The 16,302-nt window shown below is 36.6% G+C and overlaps 1 protein-coding gene across 2 annotated transcripts; it reads right to left on the bottom strand.

The window, feature by feature from the left end:
- Positions 1–704: 704 nt before the first annotated feature.
- LOC113091772 (adhesion G protein-coupled receptor B2-like) lies at positions 705–13,193 on the bottom strand. Of its 2 annotated transcripts, XM_026257403.1 has the most exons (3): positions 12,960–13,193; positions 4,559–4,612; positions 705–1,703 (listed from the first exon to the last, which is right to left on the bottom strand). In XM_026257403.1, the coding sequence occupies exons 1-3, from the start codon at positions 13,065–13,067 to the stop codon at positions 1,527–1,529; spliced, it is 339 nt and encodes a 112-aa protein (XP_026113188.1). In that variant the 5' UTR covers positions 13,068–13,193; the 3' UTR covers positions 705–1,526. The 2 variants fall into 2 exon arrangements, with proteins under 2 accessions (XP_026113188.1, XP_026113189.1); XM_026257404.1 differs by lacking the exon at positions 4,559–4,612.
- Between the last annotated feature and the right edge of the window lie 3,109 nt (positions 13,194–16,302).

The following is a 16,302-nucleotide window of genomic DNA, read 5'->3' on the forward strand; positions in this document are numbered from 1 at the left end:
CACAAACATGCTGCAGTACTAATTATCAACAGAACTGCCGCCAAACAGCACACACATTGATTATGGATATTGCTTTTCCCAAAAATGAGAGTAAAAATTCAGTCTTTGAAACAGGAGGTGAAAAACTAGTTTTAATTGCTATGTTGGTCTGGAGATATTCATGACGACGAGGCAGCCCGTGTTCCCCATTAGTGCAGATTACTTGCAAAGGATGAAATGGCATGCTCTAGTCTTGCCATCTGTGTTTATACGATATGCTGACTTCAGGGATCTTTGAGCAGATGAAATTCGCGCCAAGTAAGAAAATGTCAAGACAAATCGTTATTCCCCCAAGATAATTACCACACCTCTCTCTCCCTCGTTCGCCCTCTCGATCTTGCTTTCAGAGTCTCCATGTGGTATTACATCAGCCAACACAACTAATGAACGGGTTATGAAAAGAAGCAGGTTAGCAAAGATGACCTCTATGGCCTGCTTAGCATTTCGCCAGTTGTCAACTCCAGAGTCAAAGTGCAGAAATAAATCCAGAGTCACTGGATTTCAAATGAAAACATCACAAAGCACTACTTTTTGCAAGAGCAGAAATGTAGCACAATATTAAGATGGAGAAGAAATGTGGAAAACTTAGCACTCTTTGTGTTGATTCAAAATGGAAACGGTTCTCAGATGGAAGTGTGTCTCTTATTGGATAAACCCATCCTGGAACACCAAAGCTCATTATGACTAGAATGTGGATTCTTTTGGTTGTTTTGTGTAGGATGGAGCAAAGATGCTTCCCTGGTGTGAACGAATGCAGATCTGACAATAAATCATACATACTGTATAGCACAATATTTTCTGTCAGGCATTTTGAGAAACTTAAAACACAATCACACAGCAGTATGACAAGAAAGAACTACTTTCACCCATAAAATAATACCTGTTTAGGTGTAAAAAATAAAATGAAAAGAACAGATGGACATTCTCAATAAAATTATAGAAAATAAATTAGAACACACAGCATGTAAGTACAGTACACCTGATGCAGAGAAAAAAAAAAAAAAAAACGGGTTGGCACATATTAGTGAATACTTTCAAAACTTCCTCCTCCCTCTTCCCCGAAAAACAAAGCAAGATTTATTAATCAGTGTGTGAATCATCAGTACTGTTTCTGTGTTTTGTTTTTTCGTTCAGTTATAAAAAAAAAAAAAAAAAAAAAAAGAAGGGTGCAGAAATATTACTTTTTTAAATTCCCAAATCATCAAACAGCTGAAAGAGAATCCTTTCTGGAGTAAAATCAAGATATTACAGAAACAGTTTTTTTTTTTTTTTTTTTTTTTTTTTTTTTACCACACTCTCCAGACCTCACTCTTTCATTTACTGTCTCTGTGTGAAAATATAGAATAGAGCACTCTTCATCTCTGGTCTGTCCTCACACCTGTAAACAAGTACAGAATCCTTTAGAACACATCTTGCTGAAGATCACCAACAGTGTGAGTACGTAAGAGGGTTTAGGTGTCTCTCAGTTTGTTGTGAATGTGTTCTCTTCACACTTCAGTCTGGAAGTCTCCTTCAGATGTGTCAGGTGTGATGGCGGAGGATGTGTCCCAGGGTTTATTGCGTAACTCCAGTCTGTCCTTATGTTCACAGGAACCACATGTCTGCTCAGGGGTCATGGTCTTAAAGCTGTCCCAGGACCGCTGGTCATCTGTGGTGGACTTGTCCTGAATATGCACATACACAGAATAAAGTTTTAATAAAAATTGAGCATGAACGCTAATTACCTATAACCTTAGCCAATCTCTAAAACTATATTTTAATTTATTTTGTAATGATATTTCACAATATATATATATATATATATATATATATATATATATATATATATATATATATATATATATATTAGTGGTGGGTTTAGATTATTTTTTTTTTTAAATCTAGATTAATCTCACTGTGATCTTGAAATTAATTTAGATTAATCTAGATTAAAATGGCTCACTCAAATTCTGCCGAAGGCATTCAGAATGTGTGTTTCCCAAATAAAATTGACAAATATAAGTCTTTGACAGGGGTTTATCAAGCTAGGTGGTGCATTAGAAAAGGGGCTCATCTCCTGTTTCCAAAGTGCATCACAAAGTGCTTGAAAAAGTGGGCCCTGTTTGAAATTGTTTAATTTGTATGTCCGTTTATTTTTTATTTATTTGTGCAATTTACAAAATGTTTACTTTTTTTTTTTTTTCAAGTTTGTAGGTGTCAAGGTACAGAAACCAACTAATTAAATGTAAAATGGCACTGGATAGTCTTCAAATGTAAAAATGAAATATACAATCAAACCTACATTTATTTAGACACCCATTTCACATACATTTCTCACATTATTACAGTTTTGCTAAATATATCAAAATATATCTGGTGTCTGAATAATTTTTGGTTTGACTGTTAAAACTACAAAGTAATTCAGTCAAGAGCAACGAGTGATTTTCATTTTTATTTTCTTAGATTAACATCAGCAGCCAGTAGCTAAATTAGACGCGGTCAATTTAAGAGAAGATGAACACATTCCATTTTTTTTTCTTCAAATGTTTACTTTCACTTAAGAAATAACTGACAGTTTTTTTTTTTGAGCATAATTTCCAAGGTGTAAATTTTGACATATTTTGTATGTATTTGTTGGAACAAGAGCAAAAATAAGCAAATTCGATCTTCAAGTGTGTCGAGACGCCTTTCTCTGCGTGAACACCAGAACACCACAAGTACTGAATTGGGCTCTTTCACATGTTTTTGTGTGTTCAAACTGCGATTTGTATTCGTTCGTTCAGGTGCAGGAGGGACTTCGATGAGAACTTTGCAGAAGAGAGCTCGATTCAGTGTCGCTGTCCGTGATACGCGGCTCTCTCTCTTGTGCGCACCGAACACAGCGCGCGAGTAACCAGCTGCTCTGTTCAGCTTTTCCACATCTTGTTTTTGGATGCTTTAATGTTTAAATCAACAAGCGTTAAGGCTTAAAAACACGTGAAAAAGAAGATAAGCTTTCTTGATGATGCGCAGCAGTGGCCCGTCAACTGTCCTGAGCATCTTTTTAGGCTGTTCTCAGTCAGTCAGTTATATAAAATATCAAGGTGAAAGTCATCATAGCTTGCTTAGAATAGACCCAGCTCTCAACCCAACTTTGAGAATAGATTAATGGTGATACCGGCCCACCACTAATATATATATATAAATTAAAATATATGATATACAAACTTGTTCACACTACATACACATTTAGGATCAGCCACCACTATTATAACAAAGACAATACATTTATTTACATTTTATAGTGCTATAACAATTATCACCCATTTCTATGGTATTCTGGCAGAATCCATCACTAAAGCGCCATAAGGCTGAAAAAAAAAAAAAAACACATTTTATCTCATCTGAAACAGAACTAATGAAAATGTGCTTGTGCATTTGCAATTTGCATTTAATGTGCCTGAATGCACGTTTCGACAGCAGTGTAAAGACTAAATGGCCTTATAGTCTTGCTACATTACGACTTGTGTATACAACATATGGAGCGACTCACTCATCTGTATTAGTAGTGGTCTGCGCTGCGTTTTACACCCGGCTATTCCAGGTGTTCATTACTTCAGATGGCCAGAACACACACTTTCCATCCCATTGAGGCTAATGGTGTATCCTACAGCTATATGGCCTCCTAATGGTAGATAAATTGCATACAGTAGGGGCAGAATAATCTAATAATTCAAAGACTGGGGAAATATGAGGTTTGGATATATATATGAGAGAGAGATAGACCACTGCAAATTCATCTTGCAGTTCCCCTCCTCTCAAATCTATTCCCAACTTCCCTGAAAATGAGATGCATGAACCTGCCTATTTTGAAACGTTTGAGGCAATCAATTACAGGGTAGCTGTCGGCTCCCCCTCAGCTCAAATGCCTGCTGATTGCATGTGTGACGGATCGGGGAGATTGGAAAACGTCACGTAAATGACTCGTCTGAGGTATGACTGAGAATACCTTTCTCTGCCTTCCTCTTGTTTGTGAGTGTTTGTGAAGGGGTATGCTTAAACTCAAGCTGTGCGGGTCATTTGGCCGGTTACCGTGGAAATGAAAATATCAAGATACACACACACACATTGTAACATTATTACTTAGTAGAGACCAAACTGACCAAACTTTTGGCTCTCATTCACATCCTAATAAATAAATAAATATCTGGTTTGCAGTCTTGTGTAGGCAAGCTACCATCCACGAGGGGTCGACAGCAGCCTGATTATAATTCACCCAATGTAACAGGTTGACAGTTGGCAAAATGGATACAAAAAGTATAATCTGGCAGCTAATTTGCATGCTAAACTCTGAAGAAGGAACATTTTGTCGAGCCGAAGTGTTTTTAATGTTGAAGAGGAGCCCGACTTTATTCCTAAGAGAATGCTAACGCGATTGTGCTGCTCTTGTGTATTTCCTTTGCCCTCCATCTCTCTTCCTCCCGAACGCTTTGCTCCCAACAACCCCACTTCACTTCCTTTAGCTTTCTCCATCTTTCCTTGTCAGGCCTTTTCTACTTACACTCGAAGAATTCTTTTCACCTCCGGCAGACGAAATGCTCCATCGCTTTTCCCTCTGTTGCAATAAAAATGAGGATAGGAGGGAAGAAAAATGAAGAGAGAGCAAGAGAGAGAGATAGAGAGAGAGAGAGGGATCACAGTCACCGAACATGTCTGGGGGGAAGCAATGTTTGTTTTAATTTTTGTTTCCTTGATGGAAGAGTCTATAGATTAAATTTTGGAGGCATACGCGCTCCCTTCCCCCATATTTCTTTAAAATAAAAAATTAAAAAAAAAACAGAGGCAACTTAAACGGCTACAGCATTATGCTCAAGAAAAGTGACTGCTAACTTCAGCATATATAAACCATATCAGACATGTCTATTGAAAAACCGCATTAGAGGAAGAAGAAACTTAGCACTGCAAACTAAAGAGAAGGCAATTCTGTGATGTTTTTGAGGCAAAAAGGACATCAATTATCTTAAAATCTGCTCAATAGTAATGAATTAAATTTATTTCAATTCTGTTTTTTTTTCTTAACTCCATTCATTATTTCAGATACAGTTTAGCAAGCTGCTAAGATAGCAACACAATAAGATACCTAACTGAAACTACACTGAACTCTTTCTGATCAGAATCTTTTAGTATTGAATAATAAAAAAGATTTTGATAATCTTTATTCTATCATCTTTTCCTGCCATTTTAAGGCTGGAATACACTACATTACTTTTTCCCAGATATTTTCCCCAAATTTTAAGTCTGGAATTTTTAATGTTAGTTGTCGAAAGTCAGAGCCAGTCTTTAGATTTGGGCAATTGTTGATTTTGGCAGAGTTGATAAAGGATTCTTACATATTGCATAGTGGCAATCCAAATGAATTCCATTCAGTTGGAGGTCATTTAGTTTTTGATGGCCAGTTTTTCTCTGTGAACAACGTTGGCAAGTTTAGGATAACCACGGTTTTAATCTCTGTTAAATTCTGAAAGTTGTGTAGTGCATTTCAGCCTTAGTATACAAAATTCACTGCGCTTACAATTATGAGCTTGATTTGTTGCTTTGCAAGGGATATATATATATATATATATATATCATGCTGCCTCAGAAATGATCCAAAATGAGAAATATTAGAATTTGCTGCCTACAATTTGCAATAGCTTTCACATAAGGAGTACAAATATAAACCCTTAAAATGGTCTTGGTAGACAGCTCACCACACATTTGAAAAGAACTACCCTGCCTTTACTTATTTTCTAGCAAGTCCCTGTAGAGGATTCTTACAGACTTTAAGACTCCCTCACCCTCTCTTCCATTCTTCCCTTTTCTGAAAGTAGTGATGGGCAGGAAAGACATCAGCAAGAACACATAATCTGCACTACCCTAGACCATTGATGAGGTGTATGAAAATCACAGTATCGTTCGAATCACTCCTTTGATTTTTCCCCATCTCTTCCCTCATTACATTTAGCCATCGATTCCATCTTGCATTTTTTTTTGTCTGTTTGCCCACCAAAGTCTGTTTTTTACCCAAGAAAGATTCACCAATTTATGATTTTTACAGAGTTAACAACTGCATCTCCCCTTCTACACAAATACACTTTTGGGATTGGAGAAGTAGTAATAAGCAGACAGAAAGGAAGGTACAGCAACACAGCGGTGACCACAACCTACAGTCTGTGTCCACAACACAAATGAGGAAGCGCAGGTCAGAGAAGAAGTCGGCTGTTGCGCAATGAAGCAAAGGAAAGGTGTGAAAGGAGCAGTGTCTACAACAGCAGGGCATTGAGGGAGAGCAAGTTTAGATGCTGTGGGAGTTCTGTACTAGTCTAGAAGTTTCTATGGAGACTATAGGATGAGAAGGATAAAAAAAGAAACACTCTCTATGACTCTATGGCTCACACACACACACACACACACTGCCCTGTTTCTGTTACCTTTTCTCTGTTTGTCGCCCTTGGGTCTGCTGACTGTCTGGCTACAGTCAAACTATGACAAAATGCAGCAGTGCATTATTACAAAAAAGTAAATAAATGACAAACAACTGCATTAATACACAAAATAATAACCAATAAATAAATAAAAAATAGTGGATCAAGTAAAACAATGTGAGTATGGAACACAGAACAAGGAGCAGGATAGACAACAAGGCCTTTGTCAGAGATGAGTGTCTGGGGTTAATTCACTAAATCTTAGTTTTGCCAATTTGGTAGTAGTAATTCATAAAAATTTAAATAACGGAGAAGAGCATTATAAGTGGCTTTTTATATAATTTTAGCATTCTAAAGCCAGCTGAGTTGTCTGTATTGGAGTGATGTGCTAAAACTATATAGACTAGGTAAAATATGCCGGACTGCAATATAGCCTAATGCATTGTCCACAAAATGACACTGAAAAACTTTCAAAAGATACAATAGCATCATGCAATCATCAATTCTGTCGAATTCTGTCGAATGCCACATTTGTTTAGGCATGTTTGCATTGCATTTTAAATTGAAGTAGCATCATTCCTTTAGTGTATACATATCCTGAAACAACACTGGCAGAATTACGCAAATAAATGATGCAAAATTAATGAATTTTCCCCTTTACATTTCATTCATTACAGGACAAAAGAGACATCAGTGAGCTCTGGGGTCTCCAAACCAGAATAAAAGGCCAGAATTATAGTATCATGTTCAGATTAGGCTGTTTATTTCAGTGGTATATGTATCTTAACTTCTATATAGATTTAAATATAATCACATTACCACAAGAAATGTGGATGTATACGGTCACCTTCATTGCATACATGATCTCTGAGTTCCCTCCATTATAAAGTCATACATTATGTATAAAGGATAATGCGCTAAAAGCCTTAGCTGGTCTTTCTGCCATGACAGGCATTGCTGAGTTATACTGCATTATGTCAGCCCTGCTAATAGTCTGTAATCTATTCTACTGAGCTCTATGATAGAAGAAAACACAAAAGGACAAAATAGACACAACATTTGAGCTGAGCTACAATACAGCAGGAATAGTCCTACATGGAAAAATTTGCAGACATGACATATCTCACTAATTAGGTCTTAATTGGCACAGACTGCAAATTAGCATTTGACTGTGTGTGTATGGGTATGTAAGAGTCCCATCCCAGCTTTAAACCCCTTCATTAAGCTATTGGATGGTGCATTTGCTTCACGTTCTGTCAACACAATACTCGGTAAAGAAAATATAATTCCAGAGCTAATTCTGTGTGGACAAAAGGTAAATACAAGATGGCAAAAAACATCAGTTATTGAATTAATACCCGAGAGGGATGAAGCTCTAGTATATGAGCTCTAGTACATACATATGCCACTCGTCCTCACTGAAGCACATTTTTACAAACACCTGAACTTCACAGTTGAGCTCAGATACCGATAATTTAATTATGTTCACAGTTTCAATGAGGCATAACCAAACATGATAAAAATAGGTAAACACTCACAGATGCACAATAATGTGCACTTACAATCACACACACACACACACACACACACACACACACACACACATTGTGTGAGTACTGATAAATGTTCAGAGCATAACCTTTAAAGCACAACAATTACAATATTAGATTCATGAAACCACTCTGCTACTGATACTATATATTATCAGTGCTATAGGGTTTTGAAAGGTTTAATGAGCCATTTATACTAGAAAGCAGTTTGAATAGTACTAGTTGATTGGGGTCACAGAATGTAATCATGCTTTGGATTAAATTTTCTAATTGCAGATGTTTCTAATGTTTCTTTCTAATAGCCTTTAACGCCTAGACATTATTTAAGTAGGTGACTTGACTTAAGTAGGATAAATATTTTAGCTGAGAATATATTTGTATAAAAAAAAGCCAGCAATGTTGTCCAGAATACAGATGAGTTAGCTATAATGTATTTTACCAGAAGACTTTAGGATATTCTGGTCTCTGCTCTGTAAATGTATCTCCATTTAAAAAGCTGTGGTTGTAAGTATTTGCGTAAAAAAAAATGTAATGTACTGAGACCTAATGTACTGAGCTCATAACAAAAAATGAGAATTTTTATTTCGTAAAATATTTCAATTGTGGCTTATGTTTTTATTTACAAAATTTTACATTTTAATAATTTACTGTGAAAGTACATTACTTTGATTAATGAATATTATACAGAATAATTTAATTATCATATATATATATATATATATATATATATATATATATATATATATATATATATATATATATATATATATATATATATATATTACACTCAAGATTTTTTTTTTTTTTTTGTTAACCAGCTGTATCATCCTTTATAAGAAAAATGCATAGAAATGTAACAAATACATGATTTAAAGCATCAGTCATGTCCATAGTATACATTATGCGGGTTAAGTGCCTAAGTTAAGTTTGGGGGATTGTTCAAATCTTATATATTATAACTCTGTGCATGTATTTATGATGTTTACTCTTTCATAAAACAGTCAGTGGGTGTAAGAACAGAAGTTTTCAGCTAATACATATTTCAAAAGCCAGACTGTTGCCTTCCTCTGCTCTCAAGTTCCCCGCTGTGTTCATTTGTAGGATCCCCATTAGCATGAATAGACTGAACACAGGGTACTAGTCCTTTATCCATTTGGGACCATATGGGGTGCCTCCGCTACAGCTATCAGCCCAGCCAGCATCTTCACTTAAAGGTTAACTGCCTTTCAAACTGCATCAAGCTCCATTCGCACTAACACAAGCAATTTAACGGACTGCAAGAGACTAAGGCGCTCTACTGTCCCCGTAGAAAAAAGAACAAGACGATCCCTTGTAGAATGAAAGATTGAAGTCAGCGTATGTAGGAGGGAAACAGAGAGAGAAAGACGATTAGAAGAAATGGACAGTGTCTGGAAGGGGCCATTTGGATGTGTTAGAGACCCCACTTAGCTCACTTTCCTCATCAGATGCTAGAATGATCCAATGGGATAAAAGGAAAGTCTACAATAAGTCAGGAGGCGAAAAATGGCTGAGATTTTTTCCCGAATGTGCACTCATCTCTTTAACGGCCCACACACACACACACGTTTCAGACCAAATGTACTTATAATACGTATTACCTGGTTGCTAAAACAGTATGTGCTGACTTACCGTATACCAAATGGGTTATTCTCACTTTAATATGGATTTGTGGCCACATTACGTTTATGCGTTTATGATCTTTTAAAACAAATTTGAATAGATTTACCTGAAAGTTTTTGTGGTTTATAAGAATTTATATGTACAGTTTGGTTTTTAAAAATGTGAAGGGTTTAGAATGGCACCAGCACAAGGCTGTGAAATTTACAACAGTACATCACAACACTGAATGGATTATTTCACGGTGAGTTAACGGGAAATAAATAAAATCAACCTAACGTGAAAAAACACCCAACATTTAGCCCTCTAAACCTCTTAACTCTACATGTGAGGGTTTACACTGCACCAATGATAGCCTCTATAAAGGCTGGGAATAGAGGGTTTGGTTGACATGCTTACGCTGGCTCTCTTTGTAAATGAAGCTCATTTTCCGCGTTAAAGGCTCAGATTGTCGTGGTGGAGGTGGAGGAGCAACCTGTGAAGTCAGCCAGATTGTTAGAAGGGTTTAATGACCACTGGCATGGCACTTTGCTGTTATGACATGATACGTTTTGAGGTAGATGTAGTTTTATGAGGTAGACTGGTCTTTAGAAAAAGTAATGTCATGTTAAATGGTTATGAGTCCAGCAGGATCCAAAAAAAAAAAAAAAAAAACTGTGAAAGTGTACCTGTGAAAGGTAACTGCATGTGTAAAAATCACTTGTCTTGTAAAATAATTATGCCAAATAAACGATCACTTTCAATGAAAAAAACTAACAAACAAACAAAAAAACACTCACACCAGTCCTGACGTAAAGAAGAAATCAAAATAATTGATTGTCTTAGGCACTGGTTTATGTGCAATTAATTTTTTTTTTTTATTTTATTATTTTTTTTTTTTATTATCCTGGCCATTATCGCTGCAATTATAGCATTGTCAATACAATCAAACCTCTGGAATGAAATCAAAATAATTATGCTACAGTTGCTGTCTGATCGGGATTTAGAAGGCAAATACTAAAAGCATCATACTGTCAGAAGAACTTTGTAGTACAAAAGCATTTGAAAGCAGCTAGAAAGAGATTGATTCTCTGTAATATGAGAACATGAACCTCTAATGCTTGACTGAAGTTATCCAGTAGTGGTCTGTCCAGACCTTTTTGACTGGGGTGGCTCATGTAAGGTACAGAGAAATTGTCAAGAAGCATAATCTTAAGAGATGGCCAATCGCAGTTTAGAATTTTGGGGTGACCAATCAAACCACTCAGGTGGCCAGGGCCACCCCAGGACAAGCCTCTAGTGAAAAGTAATGCAGCACAAGGATATAATGGGCTGAATGCTGTAATTGAGGCTGCAGACGGCATGATCCTAATGAAAAGTGAGTGAGCATGTGGCAAATGCCACCAAAGTATACACTTGTCACAAATTGAGGGCAGGCTTTTTTCCACAGGGTATTTGTTTTTAAATCTTAATGACAAAAGCCTCTGGACATTTGTGTATGGATGTTTGGCAATACACCTTCCACTAATAGAACATTAAAGATTCAGCATTCTAGCTAATGCAAAGATGAAGAGTCAGCTATTCCAAGGAAAACATATAGGAGACAGCACTGATGTAGGCAGGTGTACTTTGAGAAGTTTAATGGAAGGAGACTAAATATGGTCCAACTATTAATACTGTACTAATTAGCTTACAAAACACGTCTTGGAGAAATGGAAAGCACTGATAAAGATGAGTTTTCCAAACACCAGGTGCATTTCAATGTATATTAATTATATATATATATATATATATATATATATATATATATATATATATATAATGTAAGTACCAAAATACAGAATGGTCACTTCACGTGTTTTTTTTTTTTTTACTATCAAAGGGATAGCTCACCCGAAAATGAAATTTCTGTTATCAATTTATTCACCCATCATGTCATTCCAAACAAGCATGATTTTCTTTCTTTTGTTTTTTTTTCCTTATACCAAAGTCCCTACAGGTTTTAAACAAATGATTTTTCGTTTAGGCTAACATATGCATTTTACATCATATTTAAAGGGGGGGTGAAATGCTATTTCATGCATACTGAGTTTTATACACTGTAAAAGAGTTGGATTCCCATGCTAAACATGGACAAAGTTTCAAAAATTAAGTTGTACGTTTTGAAGGAGTATTCTGTTCCAAAAATACTCTTTCCGGTTTGTCACAAGTTTCGGAAAGTTTTTTTTGAGTATGGCTCTGTGTGACGTTAGATGGAGCGGAATTTCCTTATATGGATCCTAAGGGCACGTCTGCCGGAAGAGGCGCACTCCCGTATAGCAGAGCACTGAGAGCACAACAGGCATTCACTGATCAGAGCGAGAGCGTCGCAAAATGTCACAAAAGGAGTATGTTTTTGGTTGCAGGGCAAGACAACCCTGCACAGATTACCAAAAGAGAAACAGCATCAAGGGACCAGTGGATAGAGTTTATTTTTACAGAGGATCAACGGAGTTGTGCAAGTGTTTGTGTTTGATCCCTACATTTCGAAGATGCTTGTTTAACAAACAGGCCCAGTTTGACGCGGATTTTGCACATTGTTAATTTCTTAAGGATGAATGCATCCAAACGAAAAAGGGTCAGATCGTGTGTTGGAACTGCTCTTGTTAAATTTCAGCCTCTGGATCTGATTCTGCATAAAATATATGCTGAATCTGACTGTTAGACCATGGTTTGTTTTGGATGTTTTTTTTTCTCACGGTAATGTCACATCTTCCAGCTCTCAACGCAAAAGCCTATTCGCGCTTGTGATTCTTTAGCTCCGCCCACACGTCACGCCTCCAGCCGGTCGTGTTTTTTTTTCGGGAAAAATCGGTACAGACTATCTTTCTCTTATGAATATAATAAAACTAAAGACTTTTTGGAGTTATGAAGGATGCAGTACTACTCTATAGGTACTCAAGATTAACAGGATATTGAGTGAAAACAAGCATTTCACCCCCCCCTTTAATATCAAAATGTTAATACATTTCAATCACTGCAATTTTAAAGCTTAAGTTAAAATGAATTAAATACATTAATACACCATTCAAACAAGATGTTTCCTGTGGTAACAAATGATTTATGTAACTATTATCAGTAATTCAAGTAATCAATTAGTGATCCAGTTACTATTGCTTTAAAACTCCTCCAGCATTGCACGAGTTACAGACTTTATGACGCAATTATGCAGGATTTTTAGAAAACACAGGAAAAGATTATTTCACTTAAATTGTGGCTAAGGGTGGTGCACGATTTGAGCATGTCAGGGATGGGTACCACAGTGTGGGTTTGCAGGTTAAAGGGGTCTTACCTTGAAGGAGGACATGGCAGGGTCCCTGTTATACCTGTCTATGGTATGGAACTTGGTGGAGTGGTTGAGTTCATGGTAGAGCTCTGAGTGTCTTTTGCGAGTGTGCATCACTTTCTGTAAGGAATGGGAAACAAAAAACAAAAAAACAAAAAAAGAAACAAAAGCAAAAATAAGAAGGGACAGGCCAGGGAGGAGCTGGGTCAACGGCTACCGGTGTTAAACCGCAAAACTAGGATAACTATAAACACTCAACCTCTTGAAGGGTGGTGCACTGATTGAGGAGTAATTAGTAAACGAATTGGTTCTGATGGATATTAAACAATGTTAAAGCTCTCTGTCATTGTCTTTCTTACTGACAGACACTTCCACTAATTCTCAGACTTAATTGGAGGTGGTTGGAAGCTGGCTGGGCTGTTTTGTAGTCACAGCTGGTGTTCATGCAGAGCTGAAATGGAGCTCATAACTGCGGATGTAAGCATCCACGTACTAGGGTTGATTTCTCAGAAATAATGGAATTTGGGTTTTATTTGGCTTTCTACAAATGTTTATAGAACAATTCTAATATTTTTTAGGGCAACCAAAGTTAAATATATACATTTATGCAAGTATATATTTTTTATGGCATTTTAATTATGGCACATTCACCCATTTAACTTAATTTGCTCAGTCTGAATTCTAAAACTTGTTGAAATATGAGTGTTGGAACCAATACAATCTGACCAGCAAACAAGTGCCAAATGCCAAACCAGCAAACAGATAATATTTACCAGGCTGGGAGATTGACTAACCTCTAGACTTTACCAGAGCAATAACATTTTAGTCAAATAGTATTTAGCTTTTGTTTTCAAGAGAAATTTAATGCATTAAAACTAAATGCACTACACATTATTATGTATTTATTAGCTATATTTCACTTAATTCACTTTTTCTAAATGAATCCTTGGTAGCAGCAAAAAAAAAAATCATGAAAAATTACTTTAGTCAACCGTCAACCTCAGATTTTTTTATTTGGACAGGAGGGAGATCTCATGCAGCACTGACTCGGATGGAAAAGGTTATGAAGCTCTAAAAGCATTTAAATGCGTTAGTAACAAGACATACCTCTGTTTGAGAAGAAGCCTCCATTCTGGAGAGCAAATATCCAGTCATAACTTAACTTAAGCTTTCAAACATAATTGAAGAACAGTTGGTTTAAAAGCACACAAGTGTGTTCTGAAGAAAATGGATTGGGATGTTTTAGACTGGAGATTTGCTGGATCCTGGCAGTTGATCATTCCATGGAGGTGCTCTCCAGGCTGCCTCAGTCATACACGTGCAGTCTCTACTCGTCACATTATGCCATCTTTCTCTTTCATACACAATAATGCCACTCACTCAACACTTACAGAGCTCTACACTGGTTCAGTGTTTCTGCAGCCTTGATCCTTCTGTATATAACAATTCTGTATATAAGCATAATATGCCGTGACGTTTCTAGTGTGCTTAATAAAAGCTTAGTTAGCTGGTTCAAGTGTGTTTAATTGGGGTTGGAGTCAAACTATGCAGTCCAGCAGCCCTCCAGGACCAAGTCTGGCTACTTCTGTACTAGAAACAGCATGCAGGTGTGTTAGAGCTAAACTCTGCAGGACAGTGCTGCTCCAGAACTGGTTGAAGACAAACCAGTAACTCAACTGTTGATCTTTTAGGTAACAATTCAGTAGTAGTAAGGGTATGTAAATGGTTGAAATTCATTTGTAGAAATATCATATCAGTTATTATGTCTTGTGGATTATATGTGAACTTCTTTTATGTAAAACAGCTTGTTCAGGACAGTGTTGAATAAATAACACCACTTGTGTTTTGTTAAAAATATTACCTTCTTTCATATTCTGCCATATTCTTTAAACTTATGAGCAGAACTATATGTACATAGACACTCTATTATAAAGTTAATATATTTTATATTTTATCATATATATTTCAAAGTGTGATATGTGGTAACCCTGTTTTTAAACTATGCTGAAAAAGCATTGCTTACAAATCAAGGCATGTGAAACACTAAGCAGTTCTGCCATGGATAGGACTGTTGCTAATACTAATGCATGATGGGGGGAAACAAGCACCAGAGTGGCAACTACCATTGGCTCCTGTACGAGTCCACTGAAAAATAATGTTGGACAGAAGCACATACACCAGTCTAAGGACAGATGGGGACAAGGTCTTACCTCAAAGTCCAGCTCAGAGTACCGTACTCTTTTCCTCTGGGGGAGGGAGAGAAGACACCATCAATCACAACTGCACATCTTTCAGCACCTGAGTAAACTGGCGCCCATGAAGCATTTGTCTCATGTAGGTGCAGTTAGCATTTAATTCCCTCAGATGACTGAATTGTGCTTTTGCGATGGGTGTTTTAAAATTTGGCTTCAAACTGAACTTCACTATAAAACCAAGGAAAGATGCATTTGACTTTAACAAGCGGGTGTATGGCGGGCATCTTACAGCATAACAGAAGTGCATAAATACAAATGTGAATGAAAAAAAAAAAAAAGTTCTGGGAGAAACAAGATACTGTAATGGGAATTACTTGGCTACCTTTTCCAAGCACACTAATGACCTACCAGCTGAAGTTTTCATTAGTAGACTATTTGCATTAAAATTGAACGGCTCTTAAATTGGCATCATTGTTGCTTTGTATTATATTTAGTGTCCATTAAGTGGCATATAGGCAATTCGGTGCATATATTATGGTCATAATTGAGGCTTTAGATGTCATATAAAGAGATATAAATACAGTTAACCAATACTGCCTGTACACAATGTGAGGCAATTTGTCACAAGCTCAAACTCATTGAACACAAACCAGTCAAGACCTGGGTATATGCTACTATGCCATTCACAAAGGGAGGTATTGTGTACTTCGTTGAAAGTGTGAGATGTTAGTTGACAAAGTTACTTCAGGTGTCACTGGGTGAGTTAAGTGAATCGGAAGCCAAAGCACTACAGACCCCACCAATGTTCAAGCCCAATACAATATCAATACCTAGGTTCCTTTGCCTGAGTGGTCCAACCTTACAAGGCCTGTCAGTGAGTTCTTTAGAAGAAAAGTGAAGTTTGAAAACTGGCAAAATGCAGCCTTTCCAGCTTAATGATTGATATGAAAGTAATATACAAACTGGTATAAACTCTGACAACCTGCAGCTGCATTTTAGGTGTAGGTGTAGGCACTTATGAGTAAGTGTGTGAGACAAGAGATAGAGAATATATGAGAAAAAATTAGTGTATTTTATAGGTGGTAACTTCTTAAAGTCAACACAAAATTAATATATTAATTAACCAATAATAATAATAATAAAATAATTAATAA

This window comes from Carassius auratus, unplaced genomic scaffold, assembly GCF_003368295.1.
Source record: "Carassius auratus strain Wakin unplaced genomic scaffold, ASM336829v1 scaf_tig00214283, whole genome shotgun sequence".
NCBI lineage: Eukaryota > Metazoa > Chordata > Actinopteri > Cypriniformes > Cyprinidae > Carassius > Carassius auratus.